Source organism: Bombina bombina, chromosome 7 (assembly GCF_027579735.1).
Source record: "Bombina bombina isolate aBomBom1 chromosome 7, aBomBom1.pri, whole genome shotgun sequence".
In the NCBI taxonomy this organism is placed as follows: domain Eukaryota; kingdom Metazoa; phylum Chordata; class Amphibia; order Anura; family Bombinatoridae; genus Bombina; species Bombina bombina.
Genome location: NC_069505.1, coordinates 498,174,972 through 498,197,766, shown reverse-complemented (window position 1 = coordinate 498,197,766; position 22,795 = coordinate 498,174,972). Strand labels below are relative to the sequence as shown.

General features: G+C 37.1%; 1 protein-coding gene across 1 annotated transcript in view; it reads left to right on the top strand.

The window, feature by feature from the left end:
- The window catches only part of LOC128666869 (cytochrome P450 2A5), a 59,233-nt gene that overhangs the window by 26,695 nt on the left and 9,743 nt on the right, over positions 1–22,795 (top strand). Inside the window, exons 4-6 of the mRNA XM_053721673.1 lie at positions 10,802–10,962; positions 12,803–12,979; positions 16,074–16,215. Coding sequence (XP_053577648.1) covers positions 10,802–10,962; positions 12,803–12,979; positions 16,074–16,215 — 480 coding nt within the window. The remainder of the gene's footprint in view (positions 1–10,801; positions 10,963–12,802; positions 12,980–16,073; positions 16,216–22,795) is intronic.

Below are 22,795 nucleotides of genomic sequence, written 5' to 3'. Positions count from 1 at the left end.
CATGAACCCCGAGTCTAAACACCCCTAATCTTACACTTATTAACCCCTAATCTGCCGCCCCGACACCTGCATTATATTATTAACCCCTAATCTGCTGCCCCTAACATCGCCGACACCTACATTATATTTATTAACCCCTAATCTGCCGCCCCCAATGTCGTTGCAACCTACAATTATTAACCCCTAATCTGCCGCCCCCAATGTCGCCTACACTATAATAAAGTTATTAACCCCTAAACCTAAGTCTAACCCTAACCCCCCCTAATTTAAATATAATTTAAAATAATCTAAATAAAATTACTACAATTAAATAAATTAATCCTATTTAAAACTAAATACTTACCTATAAAATAAACCATAAGCTAGCTACAATATAACTAATAGTTACATTGAAACTAGCTTAGGTTTTATTTTTGTTTTACATGCAAGTTTGTATTTATTTTAACTAGGTACAATAGTTATTAAACAGTTATTAACTATTTAATAACTACCTAGTTAAAATAAAGACAAATTTACCTGTAAAATAAAACCTAACCTAAATTACAATTACACCTAACTCTACACTATAATTAAAATAATTTCCTAAATTAAATTAAACTAATTACAATTAAATAAAATAAACTAAAGTACAAAAAAAAAACAACTAAATTACAAAAAATAATAAAATAATTACAAGAATTTTAAAATAATTCACCTAATCTAATCCCCCTAATAAAATAAGAAAGCCCCCCAAAATAATAAAAAGCCCTACCCTATACTAAATTACAAATAGCCCTTAAAAGGGCCTTTTGCGGGGCATTTCCCTAACCCTAACCCTAACCCTAACCCACCCAAACCCCCCTTAATAAAACCTAACACTAACCCCTTGAAGATCACCCTACCTTGAGACGTCTTCACCCAACCGGACAGAAGTAGTCCTCCAGACGGCCAGAAGTCTTCATCCTATCCGGGCAGAAGAGGACCTCCAGACAAGCAGAAGTCTTCATCCAGGCGGCATCTTCTATCTTCATCCATCCGGAGCGGAGCGGGTCCATCTTCAATCCAGCCAACGCGGAGCATCCTCCAATGACATCCAACTGAAGAATGAAGGTTCCTTTAAATGACTTCATCCAAGATGGCGTCCCTTGAATTCCGATTGGCTGATAGGATTCTATCAGCCAATCGGAATTAAGGTAGGAAAAATTCTCAGCCAATAGGATTGAAGTTCAATCCTATTAGCTGATCCAATCAGCCAATAGGATTGAGCTCGCATTCTATTGGCTGTTCCAATCAGCCAATAGAATGCAAGCTCAATCCTATTGGCTGATTGCATCAGCCAATAGGATTTTTCCTACCTTAATTCCGATTGGCTGATAGAATCCTATCAGCCAATTGGAATTCAAGGGACGCCATCTTGGATGACTTCATTTAAAGGAACCTTCATTCTTCAGTTGGATGTCGTTGGAAGAGGATGCTCCGCGTCGGCTGGATTGAAGATGGACCTGCTCCGCTCCGGATGGATGAAGATTGAAGATGCCGCCTGGATGAAGACTTCTGCCTGTCTGGAGGTCCTCTTCTGCCCCGATAGGATGAAGACTTCTGGCCATCTGGAGGACCACTTCTGCCCGGTTGGGTGAAGACGTCTCAAGATAGGGTGATCTTCAAGGGGTTAGTGCTAGGTTTTATTAAGGGGGGATTGGGTGGGTTTTAGAGTAGGGTTGGGTGTGTGGGTGGTGGGTTTTAATGTTGGGGGGGTATTGTAATTTGTTTTTTTACAGGTAAAGGAGCTGATTACTTTAGTGCAATGCCCCGCAAAAGGCCCTTTTAAGGGCTATTTGTAATTTAGTATAGGGTAGGGTTTTTTATTTTGGGGGGCTTTTTTATTTTATTAGGGGGATTAGATTAGGTGTAATTAGTTTAAAATTCTTGTAATTATTTTATTATTTTTTGTAATTTAGTGTTTGTTTTTTGTACTTTAGTTTATTTTATTTAATTGTAATTAGTTTAATTTAATTTAGGAAATTAATTTATTTATAGTGTAGTGTTAGGTGTAATTGTAACTTAGGTTAGGTTTTATTTGACAGGTACTTTTGTCTTTATTTTAGCTAGGTAGTTATTAAATAATTAATAACTATTTAATAACTATTGTACCTAGTTAAAATAACTACAAACTTGCTTGTAAAATAAAAATAAATCCTAAAATAGCTACAATGTAATTATTAGTTATATTGTAGCTATCTTAGGCCTAGATTTGGAGTTTGGCGGTAGCCGTGAAAACCAGCGTTAGAGGCTCCTAATGCTGGTTTTAGGCTACCGCCGGTATTTGGAGTCAGTCAAAATAGGGTCTAACGCTCACTCTTCAGCCGCGACTTTTCCATACCGCAGATCCCCTTACGTAAATTGCGTATCCTATCTTTTCAATGGGATCTTTCTAACTCCGGTATTTAGAGTCGTGTCTGAAGTGAGCGTTAGACATCTAACGACAAAACTCCAGCCGCAGGAAAAAAGTCAGTAGTTAAGAGCTTTCTGGGCTAACGCCGGTTCATAAAGCTCTTAACTACTGTACTCTAAAGTACACTAACACACATAAACTACCTATGTACCCCTAAACCGAGGTCCCTCCACATCGCCACAACTCGATTATTTATTTTTAACCCCTAATCTGCCGACCGCCAACTACGTTATCCTTATGTACCCCTAATCTGCTGCCCCTAACACCGCCGACCCCTATATTATATTTATTAACCCCTAATCTGCCCCCCACAACGTCGCCGCCAATTACTTACACTTATTAACCCCTAATCTGCCGACCGCAAAGCGCCGCCACCTACGTTATCCTTATGTACCCCTAATCTGCTGCCCCTAACACCGCCATCCCCTATATTATATTAATTAACCCCTAATCTGCCCCCCTCAACGTCGCCTCCACCTGCCTACACTTATTAACCCCTAATCTGCAGAGCGGACCGCACCGCTACTATAATAAATGTATTAACCCCTAATCCGCCTCACTAACCCTATAATAAATAGTATTAACCCCTAATCTGCCCTCCCTAACATCGCCGACACCTAACTTCAATTATTAACCCCTAATCTGCCGACCGGAGCTCACCGCTATTCTAATAAATGGATTAACCCCTAAAGCTAAGTCTAACCCTAACACTAACACCCCCCTAAATTAAATATAATTTACATCTAACGAAATTAATTATCTCTTATTAAATAAATTATTCCTATTTAAAGCTAAATACTTACCTGTAAAATAAATCCAAATATAGCTACAATATAAATTATAATTATATTATAGCTATTTTAGGATTAATATTTATTTTACAGGCAACTTTGTAATCATTTTAACCAGGTACAATAGCTATTAAATAGTTAAGAACTATTTAATAGTTAATAGGTTTAGAAAAGTTAAGGGATTTTAGCATTGAAGCCAAGTGCTGAATTAGGCACTAATAATAATATGAGTGAAATGAGTTAAAATATACACTTTATTTAACAATTATGCAAAGACAAACAATTATATCTATAATTGGATCAGATAGGTATAGGTGGGAAATCACCATCCACTTATCTATAATCATATATAACTGATCCAACAAATAAATAAAAACATTTAAAAAGGACTAAGTGTCCTAGGTAGCGATGTTAATGAACTTGAATTGAGAGCAGAATGAGCTAAAGTGATATCAGGGATCGGTACAGTCACACAAATCACACAGACTATGCGCTCAAAGGCGTCCTCCTGCCTGCGTACTGCTGGGATTGAACCCAGTCAGCCGATTGCTAAATAGATTCCCTATCACTAGAAGTCACAGACATAACAGGAATTCATTCTGTAGAACTGCATATAAGCAGCATTCAGTGTGCTCAAATAAGCTCTCAAAGGCTTGTATATTAAACATATAGATATAATGTGTCAATAGTAATCACTGTCTGACACCCGCATGAGTAAGCATATAGTTAATATCTGTAATGTTCCTTATTCAGTAGTTACCTACAGAAACCAATTGTGAATAGCCTTATATAAACTGGGTCAAATATGCTTAATGAAGCTAGTAGTATTAGCTATAATTCGGTTCTGACCGATATTTCATTAGGCGTTGTATAGGCTAAATGGTGTTCTGAGGAGCTAAAGTGTAGCAAGCCGTTCGTTCAGTTCATAACATGCGCGTCTCTAGGGCACGCCCACCGACGCGTTTCGTCACTGTAGCGTGACTTCGTCAGGGCATAGGGGCCGTCCAGCCGTACTTGCTGCAAGATATACTGTTGCGTTGCCATGGAAGCATAGTGCGTATGCGGAAGTGTTACCCGCATCTATGTGGCGACTTAATTTTTAATATTACGTATTGTAAAATCACCCAAACTGTCTTTGTAGGTATCATCATTATAGTATCATAACGATAAATCGTCTGTTGTTATAGGTGAAATCATTAGTTGGGACAGATTATCGATCATAAAGATTGCAGAGGGAAGATATTATGCAGTAATAAAACTTTATTTACATGGATATGTATGTGTGCATTCTAAGATTCATATTAAGATCCAAATAAGGACTTATTTCTTATTAATGTATTATAATTAAGAATGCCGACAAAAAGGTTATTGAACTGAGAGATATTAAATATTTCTGCACATTGTAGTATATCTAAAGTAGGATTAGATATCACTATTGGTGTTATTTGCTGATAAGTAATTTTGATATTAATATCAATTGGCAAATTCCGTATCGAATATATATAGTGTGCAGATACATGATATAGTTAATGCCGAGTTTCACTGTTCATATAAATGGGCCATCAGTCAAAATGCCCCATTGGTGATCGTCCATATTGTAACAATGTGCTTATTCATGTGTGCTATAAGCTTATAAAGTACCATCAAACATTTTTGTGTACCGTCGCTTATCAGTTAGGTGCTACTATCTATAACATTTGCAGCTTATGTAACCATATCGTAGTGTCATGTTAGATTGTTGGTGTATATATGTTATTTCATTTTATTACAGGCTGAATGCCGTTGGATTTATTTTTATACTGAGGTGACCAATGTTACTCATAATATACATATTGACACTTTGTATATAGTTACTTACATCTTGATTATACAGATGTGAGTATCCACGATAAATTGTGGTTTTATGATGCTCAAGTGGAGTGACTCTGAGGTTGTTATATTATAAGAAACATTTGAATGATATTGCTTCATTGAGACCTTTAGGGGATGCTGATTTTAACTCATGTATCCACCTACATTCTTTTTGTAGGAGCAACTTATTTATATCTCCTCTTCTCCCTTTCAATTTGAGTTGTTCGATAGTGAAAAAGTGTTTTTGATATTTATCATCTTTATGTACACTATTCATGTGTTTTGCTATCGGTACATTGCGGTCCCACTTTATGTCTCCCAGATGTTCTAACACTCTGGTGCGTAATTCACGGGAGGTTTCGCCTACATAAATTAAGGGACACTTGCAGGTCGCCACATATATGACTCTTTTTGTTCTGCAATTCATGAAGTCATTTATCTGGTAATTTTTCCCTGTTTGAGGATGTGTGAATGTTTTTGTTGGTGCCATATTTTTGCAAGCTTGGCACCTGCCACATTTAAAGAAACCCTTAGTTTCCTGAAGCCATGTTCTTTGTTTCACTTGACAGTAATGGCTTCTAGTCAGTATATCTTTTAGATTCTGAGATCTCCTATTTGTTATATTAGGTTTCTCAGTGACTACCTCTAACAAATCAGAGTCTTCATGTAGGACATGCCAATGTTTTTGGAAGATATTACGTATAGTGTTGTTTTTCTCATCAAAAGTACCAATCATTCTGATTTTATTGGTATTAGCATTTACATCCAGTGTTTTTTCCTCTAATAAAGGCGGTCTCTCTAATGCTTTAGCACGCTGATAAGCTTTTTTAAGGCACCTGTTAGGGTAGCCTTTTTCTTTAAATCTATTTCTCAGTTCTTTTGCCTCAGACTCAAAGTCTTCCATGGTGTTGCAATTGCGTCTGGCCCTCAGATATTGTCCATAGGGAATACCCATCTTTTGGCCTTTTGGATGATGGCTTTTCCAATTTAGTAAACTATTCGTGGATGTCTTTTTTCTGAAAAGTTTTGTGCTGAGAGAGCCATCAGATTCTTTTTGGATCATTAGATCCAAGAATGAAATGCATGACTCCTCAAGCGCAGAGGTATAGTGCATGCCATGTCTGTTATTATTAAGCCAATCATTGAAATTTTTGAAGTCATCCTTAGAACCTGTCCAGAGTATTAGGACGTCGTCAATATAGCGAATGTATAAATCCATATATTTCATGAAAGGATTAACGTCTTGATTAAGGATATGTGTGTGTTCTATCCACCCCAGAAAGAGATTGGCATAAGTAGGTGCACAGCAGGTGCCCATTGCTGTGCCCTTTTTTTGTCGATATATTTTATTGTCAAAAAGAAAGTAATTATGTAGAAGTACAAAATCTAGCAGCTCAAGAACAAAAGCATCTTTCTCATTACCACGTGGATTGACAGTTTTCTGAAAGTATTGTATAGCCTCCCTGCCCAAATCATGGGAAATGTTGGAGTACAGGCTCTCAACATCTATACTAACCAACAGTGTGTTTTCTTGTACATGAATATTTTCTAGACATTTTAGAACATCTTTTGTGTCCTGAACATATGAAGTAAGTGTGTACACAAAGTCTCTTAACTTTTTATCAATATATGTGCTGACATTTTCAGTCAGGCAGCCGTTGCCAGACACTATCGGTCTGCCTGGAGGTGTCTCAATATCCTTATGGATCTTGGGCAGGCTATAAAATGTCGCTATCCTTGGGGTCATGTTGCACATGTATTGATACTCAGATTTGGTGATTAGTCTTTCACCATACCCCCTATCTAGTAGTGATTTGAGCTCTTTAGTAAATCTCACTGTGGGGTCTTGTGGTAATGTCTGATAGTATTCTGTGTTACTTAGGATGTTCAAACACATTTCTTTATATTGGGTATTCTTCATAATGACTAGGTTGCCACCCTTATCAGCATTTTTGATTGTTATCTCATGATTATTTTTCAAATCAGTTAGAGCCTTTCTTTCTTTAAAGCTCAGATTTTTCTTGGCTTTGCTTTTGTGATTAAGTGCTTCTAATTCTGTGGTTACTAATGCAACAAATTTATCAATTGTGGGATATTTAGATATGGCTGGCATAAAGGTACTCTTAGGTTTTACTACACTTGATGTATTAGTGTAGTCAGTGTCATCGTTTTCATCAAGTAAAGTTACCATCAGGTTCACTATCTCTTGATCCTCCTCTTCAACCCCCATATCAGAAAGGCATGCTTTATTAGCCTCCTTGTGATATTTGTGAAGTGCTAACTTTCTCTCAAAGAGGTGTGTGTCTTTAATCCACTTGAAGTTGTCATATTTAGGAGTGGGGATAAATGACAAACCTTTTGATAAAAGAGTATAGTGTTCAGTTTTTAACTCTATGTCTGCCAGATTGATTATCTGTAATCCCTCATCTTTTACTTCTTTTTGTTTGGTTTTGTTTTTGTTTGCTGCCTTGTTCTCACTGCCTTTTTGGGTGGGAACAGATCCTTCTCTAAAAAAATCCTCGTTATGGAGGGTTCAGTTATAGGTAAGGATGTACTGGTATTGATTGTTTGTATAGGCTCCTCATCTGAAATCTCAGATTCAGTAGAGGAATTCTCAGATGCATTCCCTTGTCCTCTGGTATCTTGTGTGTATCTGATATTTTTACGCTTATAATTAGCTTTATATATATTTCCCTTCTGATGGTCTGACCAGTCCCTCTGCAATTTTCTATTTTTAGTTTCACTTAATTCCTCTTTTAATTTGTCAATATGGAATTTTAGTTTTTGATCTAAAGCATCAAAATCTTTATGTGACGTGAATTTGTTAGTTTGTACTTTAGCCTCATCCACCAATCAGCCAATCGGATTGAACTTGATTCTGATTGGCTGATTCCATCAGCCAATCAGAATATTCCTACCTTAATTCCGATTGGCTGATAGAATCCTATCAGCCAATCGGAATTCGAGGGACGCCATCTTGGATGACGTCATTTAAAGGAACCGTCATTCGTCGTTCAGTCGTCGGCCAGGATGGATGTTCCGCGTCGGAGGTCTTCAGGATCCTGCCGCTCCGCTCCGGATGGATGACAATAGAAGATCCCGCTTGGATGAAGACTTCAATCGGATGGAAGACCTCTTCTGCCCTGCTTGGATGAAGACTTCAGCCGGATCATGGACCTCTTCAGCTCCCGCTTGGATGAAGACTTCAGCCGGATCATGGACCACTTCAGCCCCCCGCTTGGGCTTGGATCAGGACATCGGAGGAGCTCTTCAGGATGGATCGGTGAACCTGGTAGGGTGAAGACAAGGTAGGAAGATCTTCAGGGGCTTAGTGTTAGGTTTATTTAAGGGGTGTTTGGGTTAGATTAGGGGTATGTGGGTGGTGGGTTGTAATGTTGGGGGGGGTATTGTATGGTTTTTTTTTACAGGCAAAAGAGCTGAATTTCTTGGGGCATGCCCCCAAAGGGCTCTGTTCAGGGCTGGTAAGGTAAAAGAGCTTTGAAATTTAGTAATTTAGAATAGGTTAAGGCATTTTTTTATTTTGGGGGGCTTTGTTATTTTATTAGGGGGCTTAGAGTAGGTGTAATTAGTTTAAAATTGTTGTAAGATTTTCCTTATGTTTGTAAATATTTTTTTATTTTTTGTAACTTAGTTCTTTTTTATTTTTTGTACTTTAGTTAGTTTATTTCATTGTAGTTATTTGTAGGAATTGTATTTAATTTATTTATTGATAGTGTAGTGTTAGGTTTAATTGTAGGTAATTGTAGGTATTTTATTTAATTAATTTAATGATAGTATAGTGTTAGGTTTAATTGTAACTTAGGTTAGGATTTATTTTACAGGTAATTTTGTAATTATTTTAACTAGGTATCTATTAAATAGTTCTTAACTATTTAATAGCTATTGTACATGGTTAAAATAATCACAAAGTTGCCTGTAAAATAAATATTAATCCTAAAATAGCTACAATGTAATTATAATTTATATTGTAGCTATATTAGGATTTATTTTACAGGTAAGTATTTAGCTTTAAATAGGAATACTTTATTTAATAAGAGTTAATTAATTTCGTTAGATTAAAATTATATTTAATTTAGGGGGGTGTTAGTGTTAGGGTTAGACTTAGCTTTAGGGGTTAATACATTTATTAGAATAGCGGTGAGCTCCGGTCGGCAGATTAGGGGTTAATAATTGAAGTTAGGTTTCGGCGATGTTAGGGAGGGCAGATTAGGGGTTAATACTATTTATTATAGGGTTAGTGAGGCGGATTAGGGGTTAATAACTTTATTATAGTAGCGCTCAGGTCCGCTCGGCAGATTAGGGGTTAATAAGTGTAGGCAGGTGGAGGCGACGTTGTGGGGGTCAGATTAGGGGTTAATAAATATAATATAGGGGTCGGCGGTGTTAGGGGCAGCAGATTAGGGGTACATAGGGATAATGTAAGTAGCGTCGGTTTACGGAGCGGCAGATTAGGGGTTAAAAATTATATGCAGGGGTCAGCGATAGCGGGGGCGGCAGATTAGGGGTTAATAAGTGTAAGGTTAGGGGTGTTTAGACTCGGGGTACATGTTAGAGTGTTAGGTGCAGACGTAGGAAGTGTTCCCCCATAGCAAACAATGGGGCTGCGTTAGGAGCTGAACGCGGCTTTTTTGAAGGTGTTAGGTTTTTTTTCAGCTCAAACAGTCCCATTGTTTCCTATGGGGGAATCGTGCACGAGCACGTTTTTGAGGCTGGCCGCGTCCGTAAGCAACTCTGGTATCGAGAGTTGAAGCTGCGTTAAAAATGCTCTACGCTCCTTTTTTGGAGCCTAACGCAGCCATTCTGTGAACTCTCAATACCTGAGTTATTTTTATGGTGCGGCCAGAAAAAAGCCTGCGTAGCTAACGCACCCCCTTGGCCGCAAAACTCCAAATCTAGGCCTTAGTTTTTTTTTATAGGTAAGTATTTAGTTTTAAATAGGAATAAATAAATGTTAATTTTATTTAGATTTATGTAAATTATATTTAAGTTAGGGGGGTGTTAGGGTTAGACTTAGGTTTAGGGGTTAATAACTCTAGTATAGTGGCGGCGATGTTGGGGACGGCAGATTAGGGGTTAATAAATGTAGGTAGGCGTCGGCAATGTTAGGGACGGCAGATTAGGGGTTAATAAAATGTAACTAGTATTTGCGAGGCGGGAGTGAGGTGGTTTAGGGGTTAATATATTTATTAAAGTGGCGGCGATGTCCGGTCGGCAGATTAGGGGTTAAAATTTTTATTTAAGTGTTTACGATGTGGGGGGGGGGGCTCGGTTTAGGGATTAATAGGTAGTTTATGGGTGTTAGTGTACTTTTTAGCACTTTAGTTAAGAGTTTTATACTACGCGTTAGCCCATAAAACTCTTAACTACTGTCTTTTAAATGCGGTAGGAGTCTTGACAGGAGAGGGTGTACCGCTCACTTTTTCCAAGACTCGAAATACCGGCGTTAGGAAAATCCCATTGAAAAGATAGGATACGCAATTGACGTAAGGGGATTTGCGGTATGCTTGAGTCGCGGAAAAAAAGTGAGCGGTACACCTGTACCTGCCAGACTCGTAATACCAACGTTCGTTAAAAAGCAGCGTTGGGACCTCTCAACGCTGCTTTTTAAGGCTAACGCAAGACTCGTAATCTAGGCGAATGTTTTCAGAACAGCTTTAAACCCCATCTTTTATCCCCTAGCCTTATAAACACATAATTTATATTGCAGTGCCAATGTTCAATCCCAATGACTTCCTCATCCGAGCATCCAGCAATGTTGTTTGCGCTCTCCTATTTGGACAAACATTTGACTACGATGAAAAAGATATGTGGTCCTTGATTCATGGAATCCATGATACTTTTTATCTCATGAGCACTTTCTCTGGACAGGTAAATTATTAGTTTGCCTTATCTTTCATTAAGAAATTGTTCCTTGAAATTACTTTTAAGAATATTGCAAGATCTTCAATACCTATAATTGTTTGGGATATAAATAGTAAAATATTTACCAGGTGGTATATGACTCCCTTTAGAATTAAAGGGACATGAAACCTATTTTTTTTTATTTCATGATTCAGGTAGAGAATATAATTTTAAAACCGTTTCCAATTTACTTCTATTATCAAATTTGTTTTGTTCTCGTGTTATTCTTTGTTGAAGAAATAGCTAGATAGGTAGCATGCACATGTCTGACAGGAAATAGTGCTGCCATCTAGTGCAATGGCTAATGTATAACATTGTTATAAAACTGCTGCCATCTAGTGCAATGGCTAATGTTTAACATTGTTATCAAACTGCTGCCATCTAGTGCTCTTGCTAATGTATAACATTGTTAGAAAACTGCTGCCATTTAGTGCTCTTGCTAATGTATAACATTGTTATAAAACTGCTCCCATTTAGTGCTCTTGCTAATGTATAACATTGTTATAAAACTGCTGTTATCTAGTGCTCTTGCTAATGTATAACATTATTATAAAACTGCTGCCATCTAGTGCTCTTGCTAATGTATAACATTGTTATAAAACTGCTACCATCTTGTGCTCTTGCTAATGTATAACATTGTTATAAAACTGCTGCCATCTAGTGTTCTTGCTAATGTATAACATTGTTATAAAACTGCTACCATCTAGTGCTCTTGCTAATGTATAACATTGTTATAAAACTGCTGCCATCTAGAGCTCTTGCTAATGTATAACATTGTTATAAAACTGCTGCCATCTAGTGTTCTTGCTAATGTATAACATTGTTATAAAACTGCTACCATCTAGTGCTCTTGCTAATGTATAACATTGTTATAAAACTGCTGCCATCTAGAGCTCTTGCTAATGTATAACATTGTTATAAAACTGCTGCCATCTAGTGTTCTTGCTAATGTATAACATTGTTATAAAACTGCTACCATCTAGTGCTCTTGCTAATGTATAACATTGTTATAAAACTGCTGCCATCTAGTGCAATGGCTAATGTATAACATTGTTATAAAACTGCTGCCATCTAGTGCTCTTGCTAATGTAAAACATTGTTATAAAACTGCTGCCATCTAGTGCAATGGCTAATGTATAACATTGTTATAAAACTGCTGCCATCTAGTGCTCTTGCTAATGTATAACATTGTTATAAAACTGCTGCCATCTAGTGCTCTTGCTAATGTATAACAGTGTTATAAAACTGCTGCCATCTAGTGCTCTTGCTAATGTATAACATTGTTATAAAATTGCTACCATCTAGTGCTCTTGCTAATGTATAACATTGTTATAAAACTGCTACCATCTAGTGCTCTTGCTAATGTATAACATTGTTATAAAACTGCTGCCATCTAGTGCTCTTGCTAATGTATAATATTGTTATAAATCTGCTGCCATCTAGTGCTCTTGCTAATGTATAACATTGTTATAAAACTGCTGCCATCTAGTGCTCTTGCTAATATATAACATTGTTATAAAACTGCTGCCATTTAGTGCTCTTACTAATGTATAACATTGTTATAAAACTGCTACCATCTAGTGCTCTTGCTAATGTATAACATTGTTATAAAACAGCTAAAGTATGATTGAATGAAATTTTAACCTAGAAATAGAATTTAACCCTTGAGTTATGTTATTAAATTAACCCCAAAGGTGGGATAATAAATTAAAAAGAAGATTTCAAATAATGTGTAATTGTTTTACAAAAAGTCAATAGGATATGAAAGCTAAAAATGTTCATTTCCCTCTTCACCCTCGTCTTTCAGCTTTACAGCATGTTTCCAGGTATCATGAAATACTTACCGGGTAATCACCAGAAGATCTTCAAAAATATGGATGATCTTATGTCCTTTATAGATACAAGAGTCCAGAAAAATCAAAAGACTTTAGATATAAATTCACCTCGGGATTATATTGATGCATTCCTTATAAAGATGGAAAAGGTATGTTGTGCCACTTATTATTTTGTAAATAAAAATAATATTAATAAGTAAGACAAGAGAACTATTCCACCATGGTCAAAATAAAAAAAGGAGAAACTACAGATCCAAATCTCCAAATTCAGAATTCCTAAATTTGAAAATATTTCACATCATTAATTGTGTGTACATTAGTTATATGCTGACAAGTTTTATGCAAATAGGGCTATATTACAAGTGGAGCACTAAATTTGCCCGTTTTCAGGTGCACAATAAATACCGCGAGCTTGCAGTAGCAATTAGCGCTCAGAAAATTAACCATAGATTTGATCTCTGGTTAATTTTCTAAAAGTGCCCCAAATGCCCTACACTAAACTGTTTTGGTGCTTTAAAGTTGGCGGGTGTGGGATGTTAGAAAAATACTGGCCTTTACATTACGGTCTATGGGACCTGTGTGTTCCCTGTAAATATACAGGTGACCCTCGTTTTACAACGGTTAAATTTACACCGTTTCAGAATAACAACCTTTTTTTTCCAGTCATGTGACTGCTATTGAATAGCATTGAGAAGCAGTGCATTTATTAAAATAGTCAGTAGCTGGAGCTGTCCGCTTGTGTTGCAGCAAAGCCAAGCAAGCTGAAATTAATCAGTTTAACCAGACCTGAGCTATCGAGCAGATTTCAAAGGAACAAGATTTTCCTGTCAATAAATCACTCCAGACTGGAATGCATAGAAAGAACTGTTTGCAGAAAAATGCAAGGGAAGTCTGTGTTGTGTGATTATTTTATTAGGTTTATAATGCTGTTTAGCAAATGTTTTTTGTTCATTTAACTTAGTTTAATAATATATTCTGTGTTGTGTGATTATTTTATTAGGTTTATAATGCTGTTTAGCATTTAAAGTCTTCATTTCAAAGCTTTAAAAATAATGTATTAGGTGTTACTTATGACAATTTGAGAGGGGCCTGGAACCTAACTCCCTCACTTCCCATTGACTTACATTATAAACTGGGTTTCAATTTACAACAGTTTCGATTTACAACCATTCCTTCTGGAACCTAACCCCAGCTTAAACTGAGGGCTACCTGTATAAATATATACTTATTTACATACATATTTACGTGTTATTATGTGTATATACACATAATACATAACTATATATGTATATAAGCATATACTTACATATTTAGAAAATACTGCATTCGCTGCACTACTTACCCCCTTAGCTGTGCTTAGGTTCTGATGGCGTGTATGACAGAATAAGAACGAGGCTCCCATTGAAGCCTATGGAAGCGCGCTCTTGTGAGCGCAAAGCTTCTGTGCAATGCAAACGCGAGCTCACAATCGCATTGCGCTTTACTTGTAATACCAGCACACATTAGCGTGCGCTAGTATTACTCGGTGGAGCCCTAATGTTGATTGTGCGCTATTGATATTTAGTGCTCCACTTGTAATCTAGCCTATAATCACTCAGTACAGGTCCCTGTAGTCCAAAGTGAATTGTATATGGTACATGGAGGCTACATTGAGGAAGATTAATCCAGTGTAGCTGACTTCCACCAAATTCATAATTTTCTTAGCATTTCTGTACAGTCAGTCTTGCCTCATTGTACCCCTCCTTCTCCTATCTTTGTGAATAGTATAGATTAGTTATCCTGATTGCTTAGTTTAATGGACGGGCCTTTGACTCCAGCTTCCAACCTTCATGTGTCTATGCTGAGCCAGAAACTACCATGTTTCGGTTTAGATGCCGTTTGTCCTGCACTGTTAAAGGTCTTTCAAATTGGAGAAACTAAATCGGAGATACTAAGAAAATGGAATGTGTTGCACCACTCCCATACTAGGTGTGACTTTGGCGTTCTAGTACATTTTATAGCTTGTGTAATAAATGTAACACAGTGAGTCATGGGTGCATCTGTCTTTTTGTATTTTTAGAGAACTATCAACCAGAATACTTAAAGGGATATGATGCCGAAATGTTGAAACACATGCAAGTGATGCAGCATAATTGTAAAAAGGTGACTAGAAAATATCACCTGAACATCTCTAGGTAAAAAAGGAAGATATTTTACCTCAGATTTCCTAAGTATTCACACCCCACTGTACAGAGACTTTAAGCAGCCAGTCAAAATGCTTGTCAGTATTTTAAGGGACGGGTAGCAACCCTACCCAGGACATGCAAGGTAGAGTGCATCTGTCATGTGCAGGCACAGTCATGTTATATTCCTATTCAGTTTAGATAAGTTCTATGAAATCTCATAAGATTTCAGTGAAATCTCATGAGATCACAGCAAAAGCAAAACATTATCTCAGCACTGCTGATGCTGATTGGCCATTGTGTTTTGTATTTTCTCCTAATTTGCTGCTGGACAGCAGCTGATGTATAACTGTTTACACAGCACTTACTCTGCTGAGCTGAAGATATGTTTGAGTAAAATATCTTCCTATTTTACATAGAAATGCTCAGGTGATATTTTCTTGTCAGCTTTTTACAGTTTGCTGCATCACTTTTGAACATTTTATAAAAATAACCCAAGTGACTCTTTGGACTAAATATATCCTTTAGCACAGAAAATACCACAATATTTAAATGTTTATTGTTTGAGTCTGTTGACTAAATATTGATATGAGTCATTTCTTATACATTATTCCATCTCTCTTTAAAAAAAAAAAATGCCTTGCTTATTCTCGTACCTTAAAGGGATATGAAACCCAAATAGTTTTCTTGATTCATACAGAGCATGCAATTTTAATCAACTTTCTAATTTACTCCTATTATCAAATTGTCTTCGTTCTCTCTGTATCTTTATTTGAAAAAGTATGAATGTAAGCTTAGGAACTGACCCATTTTTGGTTCAGTATCTGAGTAGCAATTGCTGATTGTGGCTAAATGTAGCCAACTCCGCTGGCACATTGCTTTGATACTAACCAACACATGATTCAGTGCTGCATTCTTTCACACTATACTGTCTTCTTACCATCTAGTATATAATTATTTTACAATCACCTGGTAAGGTGCAGAACACATCTTTTCACTTAAACATTCCAATAAGGGGTTGATCAGAAAGGGGTTCCTATAAGAATGTCCCATTCAATGGTGCTTTCTTGAACTTCTCTAGGAAAAAGAGAATCCTAACACAGAGTTCAATATGATCAACCTGGTCTGTAATGCTCTTCAAATATTCTTTGCCGGCGCAGAGACAACTAGTACGACACTGAAATATGGATTCCTACTGCTTCTAAAACACCCAGGAGTTCAAGGCAAGTACTTAAATGAGGCATTAAGGGAGATATACACTAAAAGGGATATTATAAATGTTTTGTTGATTATCTATTTATAAGACCCACCTGTAAGTGTTTTTGTAACAATGTATAGTTTTGCTTCTTTTTAAATAACGTGCTGATTTTCAGACTTTAGATATATACTGAGGTCTACAGACTCCAGCTTGCTCCTGTTTGTGTAAAGGGTCTTTTCATATGCAAGGGAGTGTCTGCTTTCCTGCTTTCCCAGCCCCTTTCACTGGGTGTCCCAGTTTAACCTCATCAACAGTGCTAAAATGGGCGCTTCTAATTTTTTAAAAGGTTTTATACTGGATGTTTATATCAGTATCTGTGCATAGTCTTCTTTCTAGTAGTATCTATTACATGCAGTTAGATGAAAATTGGTGTAGACTATCCCTTTAATAAATGTGTTAATTCGGTGACACATATACTGTAACTCAGGGGTATATTTTAAACAATTATAAAAGATTTTTAAATACTGTATAAACAGTCCTTTAGGGCCAGATTACAAGTGGCGCGCTATTTAGCAATTTTGCTTGGGCATAAACTTCGCTAGAAGTATACTTTTTGCACACGTCGGGTTGCACGTTTATTCAAAGTTGAAAGTAAAAAGTTTGACCTGGAGCCAAAGCCAACGCACGCTAACAAAATATCTTGACTACGTTAATGTATTCTCCCCATAGAAGTAAATGAAGAACACAGAAGAAAAAACCTAATACCTATCGCTCTCACGCTAATTTCACAGGAGTTATGATATGTCACATTCCAATGTTGTTCACTTACAGGGTAATGCAATTTTTATTGTATATACATATTTGTATATACAGGTATCCCTCAGTTTACGCTGGGGTTAAGTTCCAGGAAGAATGGTTGTAAATCGAAACCGTTGAAAATTGAAACCCAGTTTATAATGTCAAAGGGAAGTGAGGGAGTTAGGTTCCAGGCCCCTCTCAAAATTGTCATAAGAAACATCTAATACATTCTTTTTAAAGCTTTGAAATGAAGACTTTAAATGCCAAACAGCATTATAAACCTAATAATATAGATTGTATCATCATCAAACTAATTTTAATGAAAAAAACGTTTTTTTACTTGCATTTTTCTGCAAACAGTTCTCTGCATTGTTAGCATGTTAGATACTATTGTGTCTGCACCTATTCTATGCATTTCAATCTGCAGTGATTAATAGGCAGTTAGGCACCCTCACTTCAAGCAGCTGGACAGGAAGATAAAATGGAAGTGGCTGCTAGATCTTGTTGCTCGATAGCTAATGTCTGCTCTGTGTACACAGATCAATTTCAGTCTGCTAAGTTGCATAACTTTGCTGCAACACAAGTGGACAGCTCAACCTACTGGCTATTCTAATTACCAGTTTCTGTTGGGGTACCTCAAGGCTCTGTCTTCGGTCCCCTTCTCTTTTCAATCTACACGTCATCATTAGGTTCCTTAATAAAGTCCCACGGGTTTCAATACCATTTGTATGCCGATGACACCCAAATCTATCACTCTGCACCAGACCTACCTCCTTCCTTACTAACCCGTGTCACTTACTGTCTTTCTCATATCTCATCGTGGATGTCCTCTCACTACCTTAAGCTAAATCTCTCCAAAACTGAACTCCTTATTTTTCCCCCTTCCTCCAAAATCTCTACCCCCCAATTTTCTATAACTGTTGATAATTCCGTCATTACCCCTACCCCACATGCCCGATGTCTTGAGGTCACACTTGACTCAGACCTTTCTTTGGCTCCTCACATTCAGTCCTTGGCTAAAGCCTGCCATTCCACCTTAAAAAAATCTCTAAAATTAGACATTTCCTTACACAAGACACAACTAAGATTTTAGTCCACTCTCTCATCCTTTCCCGCCTCGACTATTGCAACTCTGTCCTCTCTGGTCTCCCTAGCTGCCGCCTAGCTCTTTTACAATCCATAATGAATGCCTCTGCCAGGCTCATCTTCCTTACACGTCACTCTTCATCTGCTGCACCTCTCTGCCAATCCCTTCACTGGATTCCTCTTGCCTCCAGGATTAAACACAAAATCCTCACTCTGACAAATAAAGCCCTCAACTGCACTGCTCCCCCTTACATTTCAGACCTTGTCTCCAGATACTCTCCCTCCCATCCCCATCGCTCTGCTCACAATCTCCTCCTCTCCTCCTCTCTTGTTACTTCCTCACATTCCAGGTTTATAGGACTTCTCCAGACTAGCTCCCTTCTTGTGGAACTCCCTGCCTCGCTCCACAAAACTCTACACTAGTTTTAACAGCTGCAAGCACTCCCTAAAGACTGTACTATTCAGGGATGCATACAACCTACATTTACCTTTCCTAACTACATTGCTTTCCCCTTGAACCCCTTAGAATGTAAGCCTATGAGCCCAGCTGTTTGTAGATCGCCTTCATAAGAGCCAACTACAACAGTGCAACTCTCGGCAGGGCCCTCTACCAATTTGATCCCTGTAAATGTTATCTTGTATACCGCCTATGCTTATAGCGCTGCAGAATCTGTTGGCGCTCTACAAATACCTGCTAATAATAATAATAAGCAGTTCAGACACTAGACGGCTGTAACCCGCTCCAGAGAATAAGGCAGCAAACTGTTATACTGTAATCCAAAGGATGATGAGAGGTACCGTATGGTTGTTAGCAAACAACCTGGTGCTGTGAAAGTTCATGCAGATCAGAAAACAAGTTTGAGCTGCTTGGCAGGCTGTACGTAAGAAGTAGATTAGAAAGACTGTTTTTTAAGTCAATGTATCAAGGAGAGCTGTAGGCTTGTAACAATCTGCTGACTGGAAACTACCTGTGTAGTGGTTAATACAGCATTACTAAGCACCTGGTTAGGGGTGTGATGTGCTTAAGTAGCGTGGTTACTTAAAGGAACAATATTGAGGATGCACAAAGCAAAGAACCTGATACATACACAGATATTTCAGGTGATATTCTTAGACCACAGCACACACCTATCTTTAATTTGGTGGCTGAATCACCAATCTATTACTCAGGGGGCTTCTTTAGCTCATCCTACCTGATCTGTGATCACCACAGATGCAAGTCTTTCAGGTTGGGGAGCTGTTTTGGGGTCCCTGACAGCACAAGGGGGAATCATCGGGAGGCGAGGGGACCAATCAATATTTGGGAACTCCGTGCACTTTACAGGGCCCTTCAGGTTTTGCTCCTATTGAAAAAGCAACCTCATTTCCAGTTTCAGACAGACAATATAACAACAGTAGCATATGTCAATCATCAAGAGGGAATGCACAGTTCCCTGGTTATGACAGAAGTATCTTAAATCCTCTCTTGGACAGAAACCAATTCTTGTCTAATTACTGTGATTCACTTCCCAGGAGTGGACAACTGGAAGGCAGACTTTTGTCAATCTCTGCATCCAGGAGAATGGTCTCTTCACCAGAATGTGTTCTTATGGTAAAGTCTCTACACTTGATAGCATGGAAATTGAATGCTTAGTTCTCAGTCATAGAGGATTCTCTGACTCTGTGATTAACACTCTGATTCAGGCTCGTAAACCTATTTCTAGAAAAATGTATCACAAAGTTTGGAAAACATATTTCATGGTGCATCAACCATGATTATGTTTGGCATTCCTTTAGAATACCTAGGAATTTTCAGTTTTTACAGGATTTTTTAGATAAAGATTTATCTGCCAGTTCTTTGAAAGGACAACCTTCTGCTCTTTCTGTATTATTTCATAGGAAGATTGCTAACTTTCCTGATGTTAATGGTTTTCTACAGGCTTTAATCTGGATTAAACCTGTTATTAGGCCTATTTCTCCTCATTGGAGTTTTAACCTAGTAATAAAAGTTTTACAGGCTCCGTTTGAGCCTATGCACAATTTGTCAATCTCTTCTGCTAGAAGAGTTTCCAAATTATCTGCTCTCTCTTGTAAGTCTCCTTATTGGATTTTCCATCAAGATAAGGCTGTTTTGCGGACTGCATTTACATTTTTGCCTAATGTGTCCTCACACAACTTTAGTAGGGAGATTGTTGTTCCCTCCTTGTGTCCTGAACCAAAAAATACTTTTGAAGGATCTTTAAATTTTTTGGATGTTGTTAGAGCATTCAAATATGTTGATACTATTAAAGTTTTTAGACAAACCTCTAGCCTGTTTGTTCTGTCTTTCTGGCCCTAGGAAAGGCCAGAAGGCCTCTGCTATTCCTTTAGCATGTTGGTTGAAACTTTTGATTCATAGAGCGTATTTGGAGGTGGGTCCGCCTCCACCACAGAGAATTACAGCTCATTCTACTAGATCAGTTGTAACATCTTGAGCTTTCAAGAATAAGGCTTCAGTTGATTAAATTTGCAAAGCATCCAGTTGGTCTTCTCTGCATACCTTTACTAAATTCTACCATTTTTATGTTTTTACTTTATCAAAAGCATCTTTCGGTAGAAAGGTCTTTCAGGCAGTTGTCTCAGTGTGATAATGTGCCTATAATTTGAGTTGTCATAAGATATATAATTATTTTTTTTGGTTATGGATTTAAATTCTCAGTGAAAAAAAGGTTTTTTTCAATCCCTCCCTTTATTTGTTACTCGTGGACTTCCACATCTTGGGTATTAGTTCCTATATGTAAAAAAATTGTGGACTGTCCCCACCTATATGAAAGAAAACATAAGTTATATCTCACCTGATACATTCATTTCTTGATGGTAGCAAGAGTCCACCAGCCCCCCAACTTTTTGGGGGGATTTATTTATTTTAAGCACATCTTTTTTCACTAATCCTATATTTTGGCTCTTACTCCTTCTTACACTTCACCACATGGCTGGACATTAAACTGAGGTCGGAAGGGTTTTTATAGGCTTTTGATGATTGGGAAACTTTGCCTCCTCCTGGCGGGAAAGTATATACCATATTTAAAGGATCTCTGACTCTCGCCACCATGAAAGAAATGAATTTATCGGGTGAGATATAAATTATGATTTTTTTACAATATTTTATATGTAACATTTTAATAATTAAGAGGATTGGACCGAGCGCTACAATGGGGCCTTAAGCTTACTAACAATAAGCCTCCTAGTGGGCTGAAAATAGTACTAATATGAAAAGTTGAGAGTAAGCGCTAAATATGCTTAAAAGGCTAAAGGACTGGTTGCTAAATCTTACAATTTAATACCTTCGATAAAGGCTGAACATAAACAAATATCACAATAAAAGCATAATAAAATAACACAATAAAATTAGAAACATGGATCCATGTCTAACTTCTAAAAACGTAAGTACATAGTAAAATCTCCTGGGAGATACTGTATACAGTGGGAGTGGTGACACTCCTTGAAGGTGATACACAAGTGAGGGATGTTAAATAAAAATACAAATATTGATATTTATAAGCAAAGTTATAAACCCTAAAAATAATTCCAAACTGACAAAGTCAATTAAAAATGGTGAAAAAATAGTGAAAAAGTAGGAAGTGAATGTTCGTGTTAAACCGTGGATGTGTCCTCCAACGTTGCTGATGGGTAGTGAGAGATCTATAATCAGATATAGATGTTAGAAGGGGTTGTAGAAAAAATGAATATATAAAAGATAATCCAACCTTTAGGCAAAAGTCATTAAAAACAAAAAACAAAAATAGAAAAAATAAATAATAAGTAATAAAATCCACTTTGGTGAAATCAAATAATGAAATGAAGCAATCCAAAAATGATCCAAAAATAAAAACGTTTGTGTAAGATGCATGCAAAAGTTAGGGGATTTGGACAAATTCTGTGCCCAGTGGGTTCAAGGTGCCATCCGTATGTTAAAGGTCAAATAACAATAAATAACAACAAAAACCTGTAGGAAAACAAAGAAAAACAAAATAGTGCAACACTGTATCCAATAGATAATAATGGTAATTAAAATCAAGCTCACCAGTATGCCAATGCGTTTCGGCCTGGGTTAGGCCTTTCTCAAGACTTTTCTTTGTTTTCCTACAGGTTTTTGTTGTTATTTATTGTTATTTGACCTTTAACATACGGATGGCACCTTGAACCCACTGGGCACAGAATTTGTCCAAATCCCCTAACTTTTGCACGCATCTTACACAAACGTTTTTATTTTTGGATCATTTTTGGATTGCTTCATTTCATTATTTGATTTCACCAAAGTGGATTTTATTACTTATCATTTATTTTTTCTATTTTTGTTTTTTGGTTTTAATGACTTTTGCCTAAAGGTTGGATTATCTTTTATATACTCATTTTTTCTACAACCCCTTCTAACATCTATATCTGATTATAGATCTCTCACTACCCATCAGCAACGTTGGAGGACACATCCACGGTTTAACACGAACATTCACTTCCTACTTTTTCACTATTTTTTCACCATTTTTGATTGACTTTATTTTTGATTGACTTTGTCAGTTTGGAATTATTTTTAGGGTTTATAACTTTGCTTATAAATATCAATATTTGTATTTTTATTTAACATCCCACACTTGTGTATCACCTTCAAGGAGTGTCACGGTCACCACTCCCACTGTATACCGTATCTCCCAGTAGATTTTACTATGTACTTACGTTTTTAGAAGTTAGACATGGATCCATGT